At 43.6% G+C, this 18,483-nt stretch overlaps 1 protein-coding gene across 1 annotated transcript in view; it reads left to right on the forward strand.

Moving 5' to 3' along the window:
- The window catches only part of CROCC2 (ciliary rootlet coiled-coil, rootletin family member 2), an 87,021-nt gene extending 69,719 nt beyond the window's left edge, over nt 1-17,302 (forward strand). Inside the window, exons 31-35 of the mRNA XM_081910655.1 lie at nt 768-1,208; nt 3,658-3,807; nt 13,958-14,089; nt 14,584-14,763; nt 15,935-17,302. Of these exons, the coding sequence (XP_081766781.1) occupies nt 768-1,208; nt 3,658-3,807; nt 13,958-14,089; nt 14,584-14,763; nt 15,935-16,018 (987 nt within the window). The 3' untranslated portion in view covers nt 16,019-17,302. The remainder of the gene's footprint in view (nt 1-767; nt 1,209-3,657; nt 3,808-13,957; nt 14,090-14,583; nt 14,764-15,934) is intronic.
- The last annotated feature ends 1,181 nt before the right edge of the window (nt 17,303-18,483 follow it).

Here is an 18,483-nt window from a genome sequence, read left to right on the forward strand (position 1 = left end):
AAATATTGATTCTTTCCATTTCTCTCTGTAATGCTACCATAAGGCTGTGTGATGTGGTAAGTTTCCATGTTAACGGGGTCTGTAATTCACATTGTGATCTTGGCAATATGCTGAGTGGTGGCACTTTTATCCAGATGGCGGCTAGAGGCTAACGGTGCACGGGGTGGGTGTTGGGACCATCCTGAATACTGCAGCTTAGTCCTGGGTCCTGAGCTGGTAAATAAATGAGCTTGGGAGTGTTGCTCACCCTTTCAGCACTCCCAACCAGTAATGGCAGCACACATCACTAAGGTGCAGCCTGAAGTCCCCTTCTTTCCCTCTCCCTTCTTTCATTTTACACCTCTCTTTGAAGCTCAGATATTTTATCAGTAGACTGACTCAGGGCACACCATTAGGTAGGGTGAAGCATCTGTCTCAGGCAAGGCCTGAGCTAGCCTGCCCTGCACCTCCCAAAATATGTGGCCCTCAGGTTGATGGATGTTCATGGATTGGGGGAGGGTGCCATATTATCCTTTGCACCAGGCAGCAGAATATATTGAATCAGACCTGCACTCATTTCTCATTGCTTTATAAAGGGGTACACATTCACACATACAGTTGCTTTTGCTCCATATCAGGCCTAGCGCTGGTTCTTGCACCTGCACAGCAAGGCTGCAATAGCATCCAGTCTTGTTCATAAAGGACTTCCTCCTTTTCCTCTGCAAGTATAGGTCAAAACAAAAGTGACCAGTGGTGTTCATGCTGGGTTTTTTTTATTATTATTCTAGGAGAAAGTCAACAAGTTGAAAACCAAGGAAGCCAAGCTAGAGACAGAGAAGTGGAAGCTAAAGGAAGTCCTGGAGGCAGCAGAGAGTAGGGCCACCAAGTTGGATCTGAGCCGCAGGGCTGCTGAAGGAGAACTGCAGCGGGCCCAGCTCAGCCTCACTGAGAAGGATGCAGAGATCCAGTCCCTACAGGAGCAGTCCCAGGCGCTCCGCTGCCAGTTGGGAGACAAAGAGAGCAAAACCACCCAGCTGCAGCAGGAGCTAGACCACTTGACCCATTCTCTGGCCAGGACTGAGGGCACGGAAAGCCACCTGAAGGACCGCGTGCAAAGCCTGTCTCAAGCTCTGTCTGATGCTACTGCTGGCTCCTCCTCCCTCCAGGAGAACGTCTCCCAACTGCAAAGGGCCCTGACTGCTGCAGAGCAAGACCGTCGGCTACTCCAGGTAGTAGGAATCAGCTGCTTCAAATGCTCAGCCACTGCCTGTTTGTGTGCGAAGAGATAGCATCTCTCCTGAGCCTAATAGTATGTGCCCTCCTGTAAAACGTGTTGTGTAGACCAGTCCCACCCCAATGCTGAGCACCTGCTACGCCCAGTGGCCACCTACTCCCCAAATGGCCTATCCCTATTTCCTTAAGATACCGCAAATTGCAAGGGGTGGCACATTCAGAATAATATATGTAAGCAAAAATGAAGGGCCTAACTGTTTTATGTTGTGCATGTGTGCACAAGTACAATATCTTAGGGTAACATAGTGTGTGTTGGGTAGGAATAGATGAATCTGTCAATTTTTGGTTCGCTCAATTTCTTTTTTCTAGCCTTCTGTGCTCCAAATTTCTGCAGGAATTTTTGTTTTATTTAGTAAATCAACCCTTATGACAATTCATCAGCATTTTAGCGCTCCTAATAAATACATTTTTGCATGCCGTTTTGACAAATATACACATTTTTGCAAGCACGTTTCCCTGATATGATGCCTTTTTGTATGGTATTTTTACTAATACAGTGGTACCTTGGGTTACAAACGCTTCAGGTTACAGAAGCTTCAGGTTACAGACTCCACTAACCCAGAAATAGTGCCTTGAGTTAAGAACTTTACCTCAGGATGAGAACAGAAATTGTGCGGTGGCCTCAGCAGGAGACCCCATTAGCTAAAGTGGTACCTCAGGTTAAGAACAATTTCAACTTAAGAATGGACCTCTAGAACGAATTCAGTTCTTAACCTGAGGTACCACTGTATATGCTTTTTTATGCACACTGCAAAATTCAGAGAAGTGCAAATTTTGAATGATGGCTGTGTTTCATTTCGCATATTGTTCTGGAAAGTGTGCATTTGGTAAATTCACCTTTACTGTGAACAGAGTCAAATTTCTCCCCTGACTCTAGTGTTGGGTGACTCCAGGAAAGTTCATGCTTTGGCTTGGATCCGCTGAAGTTTCTACAGGCCCTATTGTTTTGTACAAAATACTCTCTCCACCCATTTCTCCCAAGGAACATATGAAATTGCAAACTAACTGAAAGAGTTGAGTTTTTGTCTGGTTCAAAAGCCCTGTGGAAGTTGGGAATAGCCATAGGCTGTCTCCAGGAGTATCTGAGATAGAGGCTGAGGTTAAAATTATTGGAGCCAATGAAGTGAAAAGGCTGGCCTAAGTGTCTATATCTATAGTGGAACCTCTGGTTATGGACTTAATTCATTCTGGAGGTCTGTTCTTAACCTGAAACTCTTCTTAACCTGAAGTACCACTTTAGCTAATGGGGCCTCCTGCTGCTGCCCCGCCGCGCAATTTCTGTTCTCATCCTAAAGCAAAGTTCTTAACCCGAGGTATTATTTCTGGGTTAGCAGAGTCTGTAACCTGAAGTGTATGTAACCTGAAGCGTATGCAACCCGAGGCACCACTGTACTTGCTTACTAATTCCCTTCAATGCAATGCAAATACTCAACATTCTGATCAGACAGCACGAAATCTTAACGTATGTTGGAAAGATTCCTTACGCTGGGTTGTATCATGTCTGTGCCTTTCTTACAACTCAAAACAAAATTCCAAAACACAGGTCCTTTTTGCCATACCTCCATGATTAAACCAACACTTAGCAATCACCTATATGTTAATAATCTGGATGGGCCATAGCTCAGTGGTAGATGACATGCTTCTCATGTATAATGTCCCTGGAACTTCTGTGTGAGACTGAGAGAAAGCTCTGCCTGAAAGAATGGAGAGCAGCTGCCATTTTGTACAGGCAGCACTGAGTTAGATGGTCCAATGGTCTGACTTGATATAAGGCAGCGTCTTGCGTTCCTTATTCTTTTCTGGAGGGATCTCCATACAGAGAGTAAAACACTTTCCAGCACGGCAACTAGTTCCTTTCTGCTGGCTTGAACTGACAAGAGACTAGAAGCAGCATGATGATTTGGCTGTGTATGTACGAATCACAAAAAAAATGGTATTTGACCAATAAATCTCACCACAAACAGTACATATCAATTCAACCAAGTGGTTTTGGCCCGTTCTGTTTCTTTCTTTCCCCCCAGTAGATTATATTAAAGTTTGAAAGAAAATATTCAAAGATTAATATCAAATATCCAATACCTTTTTAATGAAAGATAAAACACTAATCTAAATAAAAACACAAAGGAAATGAAAAGAAAAGAGTAAATGAAGCTAAAAGAAAAAAGAGAGAGCTTCCAGTTCTTTGTCTGTCAGCTACATATAGAAAATTGTTTAAAACAACCACTCCAAGATAACATCCAACAATTCCATTTTCTATAAACCACTATTTTCTTCAGTCCTCAAACCCAGATATCATAAGTTCATTTTCTTTTTCACATGAAAAGTCTATAAGGAGTTTCCAATCTTTAGTAGGCCCATTCTGGATTTCTTTTCCCCCTGTTTCAGGATCGCTTGGACTCGATGCGGCATGCATTGTCAGAGAGCAAGAGGCAGAACCATAGCTTGACGGATACAGTACATTTGCTGCAAGATCAGCTGGGTGAGATGGAGCTGCGATGCAGAAACCTGGAAGGGCAGTTGGAACATTTCCAAGAAGTGAGTAATGATGAGGAGAGAAGGACGAAGCAAGAGACAGTGGTCTTGTGGATGTAGCTATCTCACACCCGTGATTATATGGATTGCAGCAGGCCACATCTCACAAGCATCTATTGGAGAGTGCCCATGCTTTCACTGGTGATGAGTGACAAAGCTTCGTTTTCTTGTTGTTGTTGTTGTTTAGTCATTTAGTCGTGTCCGACTCTTTGTGACCCCATGGACCAGAGAACGCCAGGCACTTCTGTCTTCCACTGCCTCCCGCAGTTTGGTCAAACTCATGCTGGTAGCTTCGAGAACACCATCCAACCATCTCGTCCTCTGTCGTCCCCTTCTCCTTGTGCCCTCCATCTTTCCCAACATCAGGGTCTTTTCCAAGGAGTCTTCTCTTGTCATGAGGTGGCCAAAGTATTGGAGCCTCAGCTTCAGGATCTGTCCTTCCAGTGAGCACTCAGGCCTGATTTCCTTAAGAATGGATAGGTTTGTTCTTCTTGCAATCCATGGGACTCTCAAGAGTCTCCTCCAGCACCATAATTCAAAAGCATCAATACTTCAGCGATCAGCCTTCTTTATGGTCCAGCTCTCACTTCCGTACATCACTACTGGGAAAACCATAGCTTTTACTATACGGACCTTTGTTGGCAAGGTGATGTCTCTGCTTTTTAAGATGCTGTCTAGGTTTGTCATTGCTTTTCTCCCAAGAAGCAGCCGTCTTTTAATTTCGTGGCTGCTGTCACCATCTGCAGTGATCATGGAGCCCAAGAAAGTAAAATCTCTCACTGCCTCCATTTCTTCCCCTTCTATTTGCCAGGAGGTGATGGGACCAGTGGCCATGATCTTCATTTTTTTGATGTTGAGCTTCAGACCATATTTTGCGCTCTCCTCTTTCACCCTCAATTAAAGGTTCTTAAATTCCTCCTCACTTTCTGCCATCAAGGTTGTGTCATCTGCATATCTGAGGTTGTTGATATTTCTTCCGGCAATCTTAATTCCGGCTAGGGATTCATCCAGCCCAGCCTTTCGCATGATGAATTCTGCATATGAGTTAAATAAGCAGGGAGACAATATACAGCCTTGTCATACTCCTTTCCCAATTTTGAACCAATCAGTTGTTCCATATCCAGTTCTAACTGTAGCTTCTTGTCCCACATAGAGATTTCTCAGGAGACATGAGATAATCAGGCACTCCCATTTCTTTAAGAAATTGCCATAGTTTGCTGTGGTCGACACAGTCAAAGGCTTTTGCATAGTCAATGAAGCAGAAGTAGATGTCTTTCTGGAACTCTGGTTCCTCTGCCTCTTCTAAATCCAGCTTGCACTTCTGGGAGTTCTCGGTCCACATACTGCTTGAGCCTGCCTCGTAGAATTTTAAGCATGACCTTGCTAACATGTGAAATGAGTGCAATTGTGTGGTAGTTGGAGCATTCTTTGGCACTGCCCTTCTTTGGGATTGGGATGTAGACTGATCTTCTCCAGTCCTCTGGCCACTGCTGAGTTTTCCAAACTTGCTGGCCCCATTTCCAACCCCAAGCAAATTTAGGAATTCCATAGCACAGCTAATCCATGCCAGTTTTCTGTAAATGCTGGTCCACTGTTTGGTTCCTCCAGGAAGCCCACTGGAACTTCTACAGGCTTATTGTCAGCAGATCAGCACTGACATTAAGGCTCACAATTGTTTCTTGGCAGCTGCATTTCCAACTGCTTCACACCTGATGTTGCATCTGACAACAGTTGTGAGACAGGTGGCTTTGGTTTGGGGGAAATGGCCTCACAGGCCAAATTGGAACCTAATTTGGCCAGTGTGCTGAAGGTTCCTCACTGCTGATCTCAGGCTAAAAGATTGTTACTCACCTTTGCAGAACCTCTTGTTCCATCTCATCTTTCAAGTGCACAGTTTTGTTGAAGAAGGGAATTATACCCATCTGAGCATTCAGGAATATTATCAACTGCCTTCTTCTGCCTTCTTCTGTGGCAGCCAAGAAACAGAAATGATAAAAAAAATTACCAAACAATTGATTCAATAATTCACAGAGAGTGACAAATGAATGCAGCCTTCCCTAAATAATGGTGCTGTTCCAAGTAAAGTCCCACCCACCTACTTTGTCCCTATTCTGTGTCACCCCTGCATCGGCTAATCTGAGCTTTCTGCCTCTGAGCTCTCTGTTCTACTACCCGCAATACACACCTAGTCCTGGGAGGGGGGTGGTCAGGAATGCTTTCCAAGGACGCTGAGTCTGTCAGCTGTCTCTCCCCTGGTGCTTCTTCTCCCTGCCCTCTGCAGCCTCTGAACTGTGCCCTTCCGCAAACCATTGTTCTAAATCTATACTGTCCTGTTCTGAGGAAGGTTCAGAAGAAGGTCCTCACCATTCCTCCTCACTCCAGCCTCTGACATCATCTGAGCCCTAGCAATAGGTTAAGGCTGAAGCAGATTCTAAGAGCATTATGCACCTCCCATGGCGCCTGAACCCAGGACTTGTTTAGCTAGGATGAAACTTTACTTAAGAGATTTTGAGCTGAAGGAGTCTATTGGAGACACTTTTGATGCAGATCTAATTACTTATTATAATTCCCTTCTATTCTAAAGCAATCGTGACAGAATTGGATTTGTTAAGATACAGATTTCTAAAAACAGGAGAACAATTTCCTTCCTTGGTAACTCCAGGAAGTGTTTCATGGATGATGTATTGGTATCTCCCTCAATAGAACCTCAGCCACCTTGGTCAAAATCTTCGCAAAAATGATAGATTCTGACAAAAACCTTCTCCCTGCAAAAAAATATAATTTTACGCAGTTAACTAGCAACCTCTAATCATCGGAAGATGGGAGGCACACAAAGAAGGTTGAACAATCTTTTAAAAATGTTCTAACAATTCCCCGATTCTTGTTCAGCCTTTTCTATCTAGTGACAGAAGTGTATTTGAAAATGCTTAAGGGGTCCTTGATAAAATAATTGCTTTGGACTGACATTTAAAGTTTCTCTCCTGGAACCTTGTGGGCTAGAGTAACGAATTATATTATTATTTGACTTTTATTACTCCCCCCCCCAAAAAAAAATTGATATTCTGTGCTGGCAAAAGCGTAGTCCCTAGAGTCAAATCCTCCTTCACTACAGGGATATTATTCACATATTATTCCTTTAGTTAAAACACATTTGAAAGGGAGACTATTGGACGCTTAGAGTAGCTGCTGGACTAGACGATGTTCCACATTCAGTCTTATTTTGTCCTTTCTACTTAAGTTTCCTATTTTATTGGGATTACACTCTGAAACCAGCAAGGGAAAGATATGGTATTTGTTGCCAGAGACTGACCTTTCTGCAATGTACGGTATATGGTGTCTCCTTTTGCACTTGGTGATAGAAGGATAAATGGGAAAATGCTTTTGGAGATAGCTACAAATTGTCATGATGATGCCCTTATTTGAGAGAGAGAGAGAGAGAGAGAGAGAGAGAGAGAGAGAGAGAGAGAGAGAGAGAGATTGCCTCTTTTTCTTATCCCTTGTTTTTTATCCTTGAGTCTGGCTTTTATTTACTATATTTTACATTTTTCTTACATGGCTGAGTGGATGAAACTTCAGTACCAAGTGTTAATAAGAGTGGCTGTGAGCAGGATTGACACCTGCATTTGTCTACTCTTGTGTAATGTAGTGTAGTGTAAGGTAATGTAATAGTGTAATGTAAACAAATAGCATTATGTATGCTTTTCCTAATTCTTACGCATTTCATATTAACTTTAGTATAGAATAATAGTGAAGAAACATGAGAAATTTAAAAAACACAATGCTTATTCTGACCTAATTATATCCCTTCACAAGAATGCATGTTTGTAGCTCATGGCACTCTGCATCTTTAGGTTTCAAAGGATAGATATCAGTAATAAACTTCCATTAATTTGCCTTTAGGCTATATGTGTAAATACATCTGCTATTCAGTGGTTTACACTATAGGGTATGGACCTTTCACGTGGCTGTTTTGAAAAATGTAGAGATGAAAAGAGAACCTTGCTCAGTCCCTTTCTGTCCCTTCAGGCACGGAACTTCAGTCACTTTCTGCAAGTGGGGAGAGAGTGTTTCTTGGGCATAACTTTTGTTTTGTGGCCCCTGTCCAATGACTTCCTAGTACACACAAAATTACTGCTCTCAGATTCTTTGAATGCAGTCCAAACAATGCATTCAGAACTCTTCATTAAAGTAAAATCTCAGCTCTCACAAGCGCACATTTATGCACATCCTCAGGCTACCTGCTTTCCTTTCCTCTTCAGAGAAGCAACCAACAACACTCAGCTCCAAGGAGCTGGTTCAAGTTCACAGAAATAATTTGTCACACATGTGTTTGGTATCAGCAGGGGCACTCTTGGATCAGCCTAATTAGCTGTAGTGAGGGAGAAACAAAATCCAAACCATGTGGCAGATCCTTCTCCTAAAGTTCATGTAAGCCTCTTCGAGTCAACCTTTGTCCCTTCCAACCCCCCACCCCTCCAAAAAATCTATATGCAGAAGTTTCCACATCTTTAGTCAATCCTTGTCCCTTCTCCCTGCTTTGTCAACAAACTTGCACTCTCTGCCGCATTTTTAGCAGGGAGTGGGCTTGCTACAGTTCCCAACCAGCTTGATACAACTGGAATGTATAGATTGCTGCCTCCAGATGTAATCTGAAGTGAGTGGGAACAGCAAGAAATATTCAGGGCAGCCTCCTAGGCAACTCCCCACTTTGAGGTGCATTTGCCTGTTTTAAGAGGCCATGTCATTAAAGCTTAGCCTAACACGATAGTGCCAGAAATCCTTCCATTTTAGCTACACTTTTGATACTGAGTTGTACTGTTTCACAGTTGTCTATACTGCATTTGAAAGATTAGAGGAGAGTTTGGGCATGGAATACCATGCCATGGCCAAGCTTGTGAGTATCCAAGCCAGAGATTGCTGGAGGGGGCCTCAAAAACATCCTTTCTCATCTCCTGAATATGCAATTAGACTTTAGGTTACAAACTTTGCCTTGGTACCTAAATCTGGTTTCTTTTCAGCAGCTCTACTCTATTAATCAGCCTCTGATTTGCAGACCAACTTACTCAGTGGATAATTCACCCCTGAAACTGGGCATCTTCGTAGCCCTAAGGACTAAAATAGACAGTATACTCCATGCGTGAAGACATTTAATGTGCCTGGATGATTGCTATTTAAATAGCAGCTATAAGGATAGGGAGAATTGGGACTATGGGTGTTTAAACCTCCCTGCACTGTAGTCAAGATGAAAATTGCTCTCCCCCAAACTGTTATTCACCTCCTGGGGCAAACAAGAGCTTGAGGTGATTTCCAGTGGAGATTACGCAGCACAAAGGGAAATGTAAGGATGACAGGTGGTTGGTTCTTTAATTATATATCTTTATCACACGAGGGGAGAGAGGCAACTTGTTTTGCTCAGTCTCCAAAATACCCAGTGGTTTCCACATTTCCAAATAATGCATACCGCCAATGAGGTTTTTCTTTGTTTAAAGCTTATCTCTGAAATATACCCTTCCACTTTGCTGTAACGAAGTTGTCCACATCTCTGTTAGTCTTGCATTATGTTATCCATTCATAAGTGCTGAGCACCAGGTGCTGCCATCCGTCGGTGACTCATAGGCCAGATATAAATAACAAGAACCTCCAGAACAGCACAGAGGGTAAGGAGAGGGAAGATTGTTCCCGTGAAGTGCTTGTTCTGATGGAACAATTGCCATAGCACAGGCATGTTCAGCTCCCAAGAGACTGCAATCTACTCCCACTATAAAAACACTGGCAGTGATCTACCCATTGGATTGACCAAAGTTGATGAGCTTTTTGGGGGGAGTCAGACCCAAAGTTGTTGAGCTTTTTTGGAGGGGGGATCCATCAGGATCACAGAATCGACCGGACATCCCTGCCATAGCACAGCATCTAATTCCTCCTGTGGGATGTCCTGGGCACAGCTTTGGCTTGTTGTTATTTAATGTTGGAGCCAGTGTGGTCCAATAGAATAGAAGGTTGAGCTGTGATCCTGTGTGCTTGGATTTAAAATCTGTCAGCTACAACTATGTTGTGTGACTTTGGGCAAGTTTTTATCTTTCAGCACCAGAAGTGCCTTCCGTGTGGTATAAAGTTTCATGTTTGCAACTGCGCCTGTTTATTTGCCCAATTCCTCATCCTGAACTGCCTTCCTATGTTTTCTTTCTTTTTCCTTTTCTTTTTTGGAAACCCAATTTTCTAGTACTTTATATGCCCATAATAAAATACAATGGGTATCCCTTATTGCTATTCTTAAAATAGTGTAAGGATAAAAAGAAAAAAGATATCCAAGGTACAGTCATACCCCATGTTAAGGATGCTTCAGGTTACATGTTTTTGGGTTGCGGACTGCAAGAAATCCGGAAGTACTGGAACAGGTTACTTCCTGGTTTTGCTACTTGTGCATGTGCAGAAGCATTAAATCTTGCTTTGCGCATGCGCAGAAGTGCCAAATAGCGCTGGCACCTGTGCAGATGTGGCACTTCAGGATGCGAACGCTGCGGGTTGCAGGCGTGCCTCCGTCACGGTTTACATCCGCAACCCGTGGTTCCACTGTATTGCTTATTCAAGTTAATATTTTGATCCGCCAGCTGTGAGATACTATACTACATTGTTGACCATTCCAGATATCTGTCGCTTATTATATAACCCCTGGATATGTGTATGGTCTGTATTAAAATTGTACTGCAGTGCCTCAGCTAATGGGGATGTGCCATCTCCAGCAGATGTCATCTTCCCTAGGAAGGGTTAAAGTATGTCCTTGCCAGGCCCAAGTGTTAGGAAAGGCCAGGCTTGGCATTTTCTAGAAATTATTTATTGTTCATCTTTAATGGATTTTTCTAGCTGTAGAAATGAAGAGGGTGATGAATATGATGTTTTTCTGTTATGGCAAAACAGCATTACAAGCATTTATCTCTGCAAGCATAAAATAGCCTTGTGTGCCGTGCCCCTGAATTCCCCCATGCACAACCCCTTTCCCTGGGCTGGAGGAAGGGGAGAAGCTAGTTAATGAGTTCCAGAAGATCAGCTGTAAATGGCCAGGGAGGGTAATTCATATCAAGCTCATAAAACTCTTTATTGATGTCTCCAGAGGGGAAATCCGGATGTGGCCGTTTATTTATTCTGGATTTTGCTTCTCTCTCTCTCTCTCTCTCCAACCTCCCCCCCCCCCCCAATTTAATGTTTTCTTCTGGTAAGTTTTGCATGGCGTTTTAAAGGAACAGAATATCCCATCACTCCAACAGCTATTGGGAAGCTTTCTCCCTCTACACAGCACAGTGCCCCACCCTCGATTCAATTCTGCCCCTCTCTTTCCCCTCCCCATAGGAGAGCCTTGCTTCTTCCGGCATTATAGTTTGCTCTTTTTGGATCTGGATCTCAATTCTATCCAAGATGGCTAGACAGCTAAAGAAATGTGGTGGAGTAGGAGGGTAGATGGGACAGGCTGGATTTGCCATGCTTTTCTTTAACCCATATTTTCAGATCCGGTGGTGGTTTACTTAAGGCCAACTAGCATGTAAAGAAACTCGAACCCAGGACGCAAGGGAGAAACGTGCTAAGAGGAAGGCATGCTTGGCAAATCCACACCGTGATCAACTCCCACCCGGAAACCAATGTCCCCACTGCGGACGTGTGGATCCAGAATTGGCCTCCACAGTCACTTACAGACTCGTTGTTAAAACCGTGTTTATGGAAGACAATCTTACTCCACTACGAGTGATCACAGAAGAAGAAGAAGAAGAAGAAGAAGAAGAAGAAGAAGAAGAAGAAGAAGAAGAAGAAGAAGAAAGAACATAGAAGCTGGCAAAGAAGTATAACTGACATTTGGTGTTACCTTCGTCCATCTGTGTTAAACTTTTGGATAGCACCCACAGTTAAAATCTATGAGCTTCTTAAGCCTTCAGCAAAGTGTCTAGCTTAGGTGGTTTCTAAAACAATTAGGCAAATTCCTGCAGGATGGGTCCAGCAGTGTCTATGGACCATGGCAGCTGTAAATGCAACCACGCGATTCCGCCGCAAAGTATCTCTGATTAACAGGTGCTGCAGGAAGCCCACAGAGAATGAAAGACTCTCTATTGGACTCTGTGAGTTTTGCGGTATTCTGTTGGAGGCAGAATGTTGGACTATGTGGATACTTTGCCTGACCCATCAATTGTAATGTTTCAGGCTAGACAGTTCTGTCATCATCCTTGAAGAAGTACAAGGATGTGGGCTTAAACCCGATGTTCACATGTTTCTGCTTTCTTTCATAAAATGCTGTAGCCTCCCAACATTTCATAGAGGAAAACAGGTCCCCCTTATAAAGGATGGAAGGATCCATCAAGTCTGGTTCCCTCAGTTTCTCATTTTCCCAGTCTTAAATTTCGTTTTCCACATTTCTGCAATGAATCATGAATTTTCTTTGTAAAATCCACATGAAAATTTTAGTGAGGTTGTCTTTTAAGAAGCACTTTTTCATATGCAGTTTTGACTGTTGTGCTGATTTTTGGAAGCAGTTTCTCCTAATACAGTGGAACCTCGGTTTTCGAACGTAATCCATTCCAGAAGACCATTCGACTTCCAAGGCAATTTCGAAAATGGAAGCAATTACGGTACTTCCGGGTATTCGGTGTTCGGGTTCCAAATTATTTGGCTTCCAAGATGCTCAAAAACTGAGGTTCCACTGTATGTACATTTTTGGGGGGGTGGGGGGGATACCTGCCTCACAAAATTTGGATAAGTGCAAATTTTGAAGGATGGTTATGTTTTGGTTCCCGCACAGTTTTAAAAGGTGTGAATCTGATAAATACAGCTTTAAGTGTGAACTGAATCAGATTTCTCCCCCATCCTACATTTCTTTTGTATATACAGTAATAACCTTGGGATTTATATGGGCCACTTCCATGGAGTTAATAGGATGAATAGACCACTGTTCCCTTCAGCCCCAGCCAGTATGGTCAGGCATTGTTGGAGCTGTAGTCTCAAACATCCAGGCAGGGGCAGTGGGTTTGTAGAAGGCTAATTTATCCTTTTTTATCCATGTACCACCAGCATCTCTATCTCTGCATAGGACGTTTCTTTTTTGTGCTGCTTTCCTTCACCAAACTTGAATTATTAATCATTTTGGTATCTTGCCTGTTCACTTCAGTAGATCATCTCTTCAATCATACCTGTACCCAGTTATCCATCCCATTCACACCCACAGATAGGCTGACCCTGTGCATGTTTACTCATGCAAGAGGCAAGTATTCTTGCATTCAGTGTGGCAGGAAGGTTTTCACAGGACTACAGACTGAATGTGCCTTCCATTCATCTTTCTGACAATGACTCTTCCTGGCCTGGCCATTATTCACAGTGATGTGGGCACCTCAGGCAGCAGATACTGGGATAAGTGACGTGGTGGAGGACAATACTCTGCCCTGATCCATCACTGATACTGAAGTAAGATTCAACTGTCAGCCCACTTGGCTTCTGTACATAGAGCAGGATGGCCATCTTGTCCTTTGCCTCGGGCAGCGAAATATATAAGGCCGGCCTTATTCTCTTTCTCCCTTTTTTAACCCTACAGTCCAGAATAACCATTTCACAGCCCCCCCCCCCCGCCCCGTATCCGTTCCTAATCAAGTTGGTGAAGGCATCTTCGCCATCATTAAGTTCTCCCTCATCCTCATTCTTTCTCATTTCTGGCTGTTATTTTGGCATTTTCCTGGGAAGTCATTCTTCCTTGACTATAATTAGTTTTATCTGGAGATGACTGCCCAGCACTCTCCACATTAACACCAAATTTGCAGCGTCAAGTGCGACTTTTAAGCTCACAGGACAAATTCAAGGTGTTGTGTATTGGGGACTAATTTTAGAAAGAAAGAGAAAGCAAAACATGATTCTGCAGTTGTGTCTGACCTGGAGCTAACTGTGCTGTTTTTTGCAAGTGCCAAACTGAATAAGTATTGTGGCACTTAATTACATCCCCGTCTCTTCAAGGAAGTTTAATGGTTTCAGCCCAGTGGTTGCCCTCTTCTTCACAAACTTTAGCACCTTCAAACTTGTCAGGATTTCCCCCAGATTTCCCCCAGGTGTGTGGAGAAAAAAAGCATGTAATGGCAGTATCAGAGCTGTGCCAGGTACTGGATAAGGGATTGTGGTGTCTCCTCTGCAGGCAGAGCATGAGAAATTCAGGAAGGAAGATGACACATTTAGGTTGAGTCACATGAGGGAACAACTGGACCGGTCCCTGAACAGCCTGCAACAGGAATTGGAGGATACCCTGAGGCAAAACGAACACCTGCAGGTCAGCAAGGACTTACTGAACCTGGAAGGGGAAAGGCAGGAGGACATGAAAAGATCTGGTCTGAAGGGACGTGAGGCGGTAGAAGGCACATGCTGAGGTTGAGCAGGGTGATATGGAAAACATGAAAGAGAGTGGGTGCTGTGAGTGCTACCTAGTGAAAGGTTACACATATTGTGGAGACTAAAGGGATGGGGAGAGGAGGGCAGCTGAGCAGGTTCTTAATTGTGCCCCTTCACCCTAACAGCAGTTTTCCACCTGAGCTTAAAATGCACTGGGGACCATAGGCCTGAGAGCATGTTCCAGCATCTACCTCTGTACTGGACTGATCCTCAAAGGGCCGATTATGTTGGTCTCCTTGTATGGGCTTCCTAGTCTTGCAATGAGAGGAAACATACCTAAGAGCTCCAGGGGATCATTTGACTAAAGCAAAGGTATTCAGCGGGTATCAGGATCACAACCTCATGAGCTGGACCCAATTTGTGTGCTCATTCTAGGCCAAGATTGCAGAGCTGGAACGAACACATGCTCAACAACTGATGGCTCTAACATCCCGTCATCAGCTAGACATGGAGTTGGAAACAGAGAGGCTTCACAGTGCACAGCTCCAGTCCGAACGTAAGCTGGAGTCACGAGAGAGAACTCACCGGCAGAGAGTGAAGAGTTTGGAGGAGCAGGTAGAGTGGAGAACTAGACTGGATATTTCTGTTCATGTCCAAATTCCCCAGTGATGCCCAACTTCTGTGACCAGAATTTATTGTGCAAATCAAAAGGGTTTTGCAAAATTTTGTAATGGTATTTGGAGTTTTGAGGCGAGAACTGGGGTGATGGTTGGAAGTAGAGGGAAGAACTGGGAGTATGGGCATTTTTGAAGTCAAAAGGGCGAGGACAGTGAGGAAAGAGAAGAATGCACCACTGTTTATGGATTCCTCCTCCCAAATGCTTCCTGGCTCTCTAGCGCAGAATGCACTGGAGTCCAAGAGGTAATTTCTAGTGTTGAACAGCAAACATCCATAGAGCACAAGCTAACCTGTGAGGACTAAACAGCTCCATGGTTTTCTTGTACCAACAGCTTATACTGCTTGTGAATCTGGGATATGATGCAGTGGTGTATTGCTTTCTCTGCCCTGGAGAAAGAGAAGCTGGCTGGTTGCTTAACCCCTAAACCAGATAAGGGGTACCATTATGAAACCATTTCACAAACTGCTTTTCTAAATTATGAAAGAATCAACTTGGCAAATGTGTGTTCAGCTACCTGCACCATGCAAGTGCCAAAGAGGTTGGGATTGATGGGCTGCGTAAATGATACCAAATGCTGCCATACAGTGTGTAAACTAGCCCTTCAGATTTGACAGCATAACAGCTAGAGGAGGGAGGTTAAGTAGGACTGCAAGAGAAGTAGGGGAGGTGGGGAGAGATCCGATTTAATCTACTGTTCAACACAAGGCCTTCTCATCATGAGGACAATAAGAGCACCAGACTCTTCTCCTGCTTCAATTTAATAATCCTTGGTAATAATAATTGTGGATATTTTTCTCAGTCATGCTGCAGCCCTAAGAAAAAGAATATGAGTATGAACTTTCCTCTCTTGAGGTCGAAACTACATGTTTATACTAGCTTTATGCTAGCTTCCTGGCACCCAGAAAGAGAAGTCCAGCAAGTGGACAGAGGTGAACAGGCTTCTGCTATCTCTCTAGGCAGCACCATATGCTCTGGACACCATAAGCAGTTTGCCAGGGTGCCCAGACAGTGTGAGCCAGAGAGGAGAATAGTGGTTTAAATAGTGGAACAGAACAGAATAGTGGTTTATATGAATGTAGCCCTATTTGTCGACATGTGTTTCCCCAGGTGAATGCTCTGAAAGAGCAGCTGGATCAAGAAGTGAGAAGACGACAAGCCTATATGAGCCAGAAACTTCACACTGCGAAATGATTCAGAAATGAACATTGTGCCCTGAATCCCAGACAACCAAACACAGAACCAGCCTTCAGCAGAATCCTCACAGCTCAACGATTGGATTTATCAGTCTCCTGCGTAAGGGTGCTCATCTGATTCATGGTCTGAGAAACCAGAGCTCCTGGACTAACAGTGCTAGGAAGTAATGTCTCCCCCACCCAAGGAGCAAATACCCTGAAGACTTGGAAGGCACAGTCAAGACAGCAAATGACTAGGCAGCCTGCAGCCAAGAGGAAACCCTGCTGTGGGGGCAGCTGTTCTCTCTAAGATGCTTGAAACCCAGGGCACTGATGCTTAACTAATTAATTTAGGACATTTGACGAGGGCATTCTCTGTTGTTTGGTTTTCTGGGTAGAGTATCCCTGCGTGATCCCCGTAAGGTTTTATATTCAGGCTGTACAAATTGGAAAATTCCACAGCCCAGATAGGAGCATTTATTATTGAAATACCTCTGCATTTCCATCACTGACCAGGTTATTTTATTCTCCCTCAGGGTTTGAAAGTTGCTGTCAAGTCCTTCCTGGTGCCTCGTACTGTAGCCATACCTGTTTAGTCAGTGGTATCCATGGTGGTGGCAGCTGTCTGCCAATGATGTCACAGATCCATCTATCACATGCCCTTCTGCAAATGAAGGAGGCAGGTATTTCTGCTGCCATCCAGATCACACTGTGCTATAAAGAGAAGTTTTGAAGCAGAGTGTGAACCACACCCAGGGATTGACCAAATCCTTTGCTGTGTCTATGAACATCAAGCCATTTTCATGGTGGCAGGTGGCTGAGATTAGCTCAAAGCCAAGCCATCTTATGACTTGCTGGCCCCAAGACATGTCAGAGTGTTAACATTCAACATTCCACCCACTCTGCCGGCTGACAGGCTCCAAGGAAATCCCTTTAGGAATCAAACTTTGGTTTCCTTGGTGATGACAGGAAACCATCTTGGAGCTGCTGTGAGTGTCACCTGTTAGCATTGTTCCACATTTTTTCCTCATGAATGTTTGTTTTTCCAAATGTGGTACTGCGAATTATTAAAAATAAAGAACCGCTTCCTAAAGAAACCGAGGAGAGCAATTTCCACTGTGCTAATATATAAATACTGCACATTCTGTACTGGCTTATTTAATATTTGTCATGTAGCCCTGAAACTTACCGTTTTAAACAACAACAAAAGAGTTTTGTGGCACCTTTTAAGAGTAACAGATTTACTGCAGCATAAGCTTTCATGTCAACTCCAGTGGACTGTAATTCACCAAAACATAGGCTACAATTACAGTGGTACCTCAGGTTAAGTACTTAATTCATTCCGGAGGTCTGTTTTTCTTAACCTGAAACTGTTCTTAACCTGAAGCACCACTTTAGCTAATGGGGCCTCCTGCTGCTGCCGCGCCGCCGGAACATGATTTCTGTTCTCATCCTGAAGCAAAGTTCTTAACTCAAGGTACTATTTCTGGGTTAGCAGAGTCTGTAACCTGAAGCGTATGTAACCTGAGGTACCACTGTAATCTGTTAGTCTTTCAGGGGCCATAAAATTAATCCCATCCACTACAGCTCCCCACACACCATCTCTCACACTCTTTTCAAGGGTTCCTCAACTGGAGAGGATTGGGGAGTCACAGCAGGGCAGAAGGTGTATATGTGAAAATTGCCTTCTTTCCACCCACCCCACCCCCCTTCTACTGACAGAAGCCTCCTCTGCATTAAAGAGCTTTCCGTCATCAGAGAGATACCACTGGGTAAAATACTTGCTGTTTTCTGTTGCAACAGACTAACATGGCTGCTCTTCTGAAAGCTGTATAAAATAATTGTCCTCCTTCTTATCATAGAGTTGGAAAGGACCCCAAGTCATCTAGTCCAAACCCAACGCAGGAATCTCAACTAAAGCATCCAAGACAGATAGATGGCCATCCAACCTCTGCTTAAAAAACTCCAGGGAAGGAGAGTCTACAACCTCCCAAGGGAATCCATTCCACGGTCAAACACCTCTTACTGTCAGAAAGTTCTTCCTAATGTTTCATCAGAATCTTCTTTCTCCAACCTACCAGTGTTGCATATATTTGGGGGGAAGTGTTCCAAAAATGAATAGGTTCATAAAGAATAGCGTACAAAATTGCATAACGTTTTCAAAAATGTGCCTATTAATCATTTTGGGGGAGAAATTCTACTAAAATGCTGGTGAATTTTTATGAGGTTTCCTTAAACAACAAAAATCACATATCACTGCAGAAATGTGGGAAACTGAATTTAAGATGGGGGAAATTAGTAACTGAAAGAACCAACACTGACAGATCCTTCCATCCCTAGCTGCAGTAAATTATTTGGGCTGAACTTCTGAAGTAAGATGCTCGTTCCTTAGGACTAGTTCTGATCCTGAGCTGGTGTCAAACCACGATTCTGTTCACTTCTGCTGGGAAACAGACACATTCACCCAAAAAGTGCTGTTTAAAT

The sequence above is a fragment of the Podarcis melisellensis genome, assembly GCF_964234715.1.
Source record: "Podarcis melisellensis genome assembly, chromosome: 5".
NCBI classification, from domain to species: domain Eukaryota; kingdom Metazoa; phylum Chordata; class Lepidosauria; order Squamata; family Lacertidae; genus Podarcis; species Podarcis melisellensis.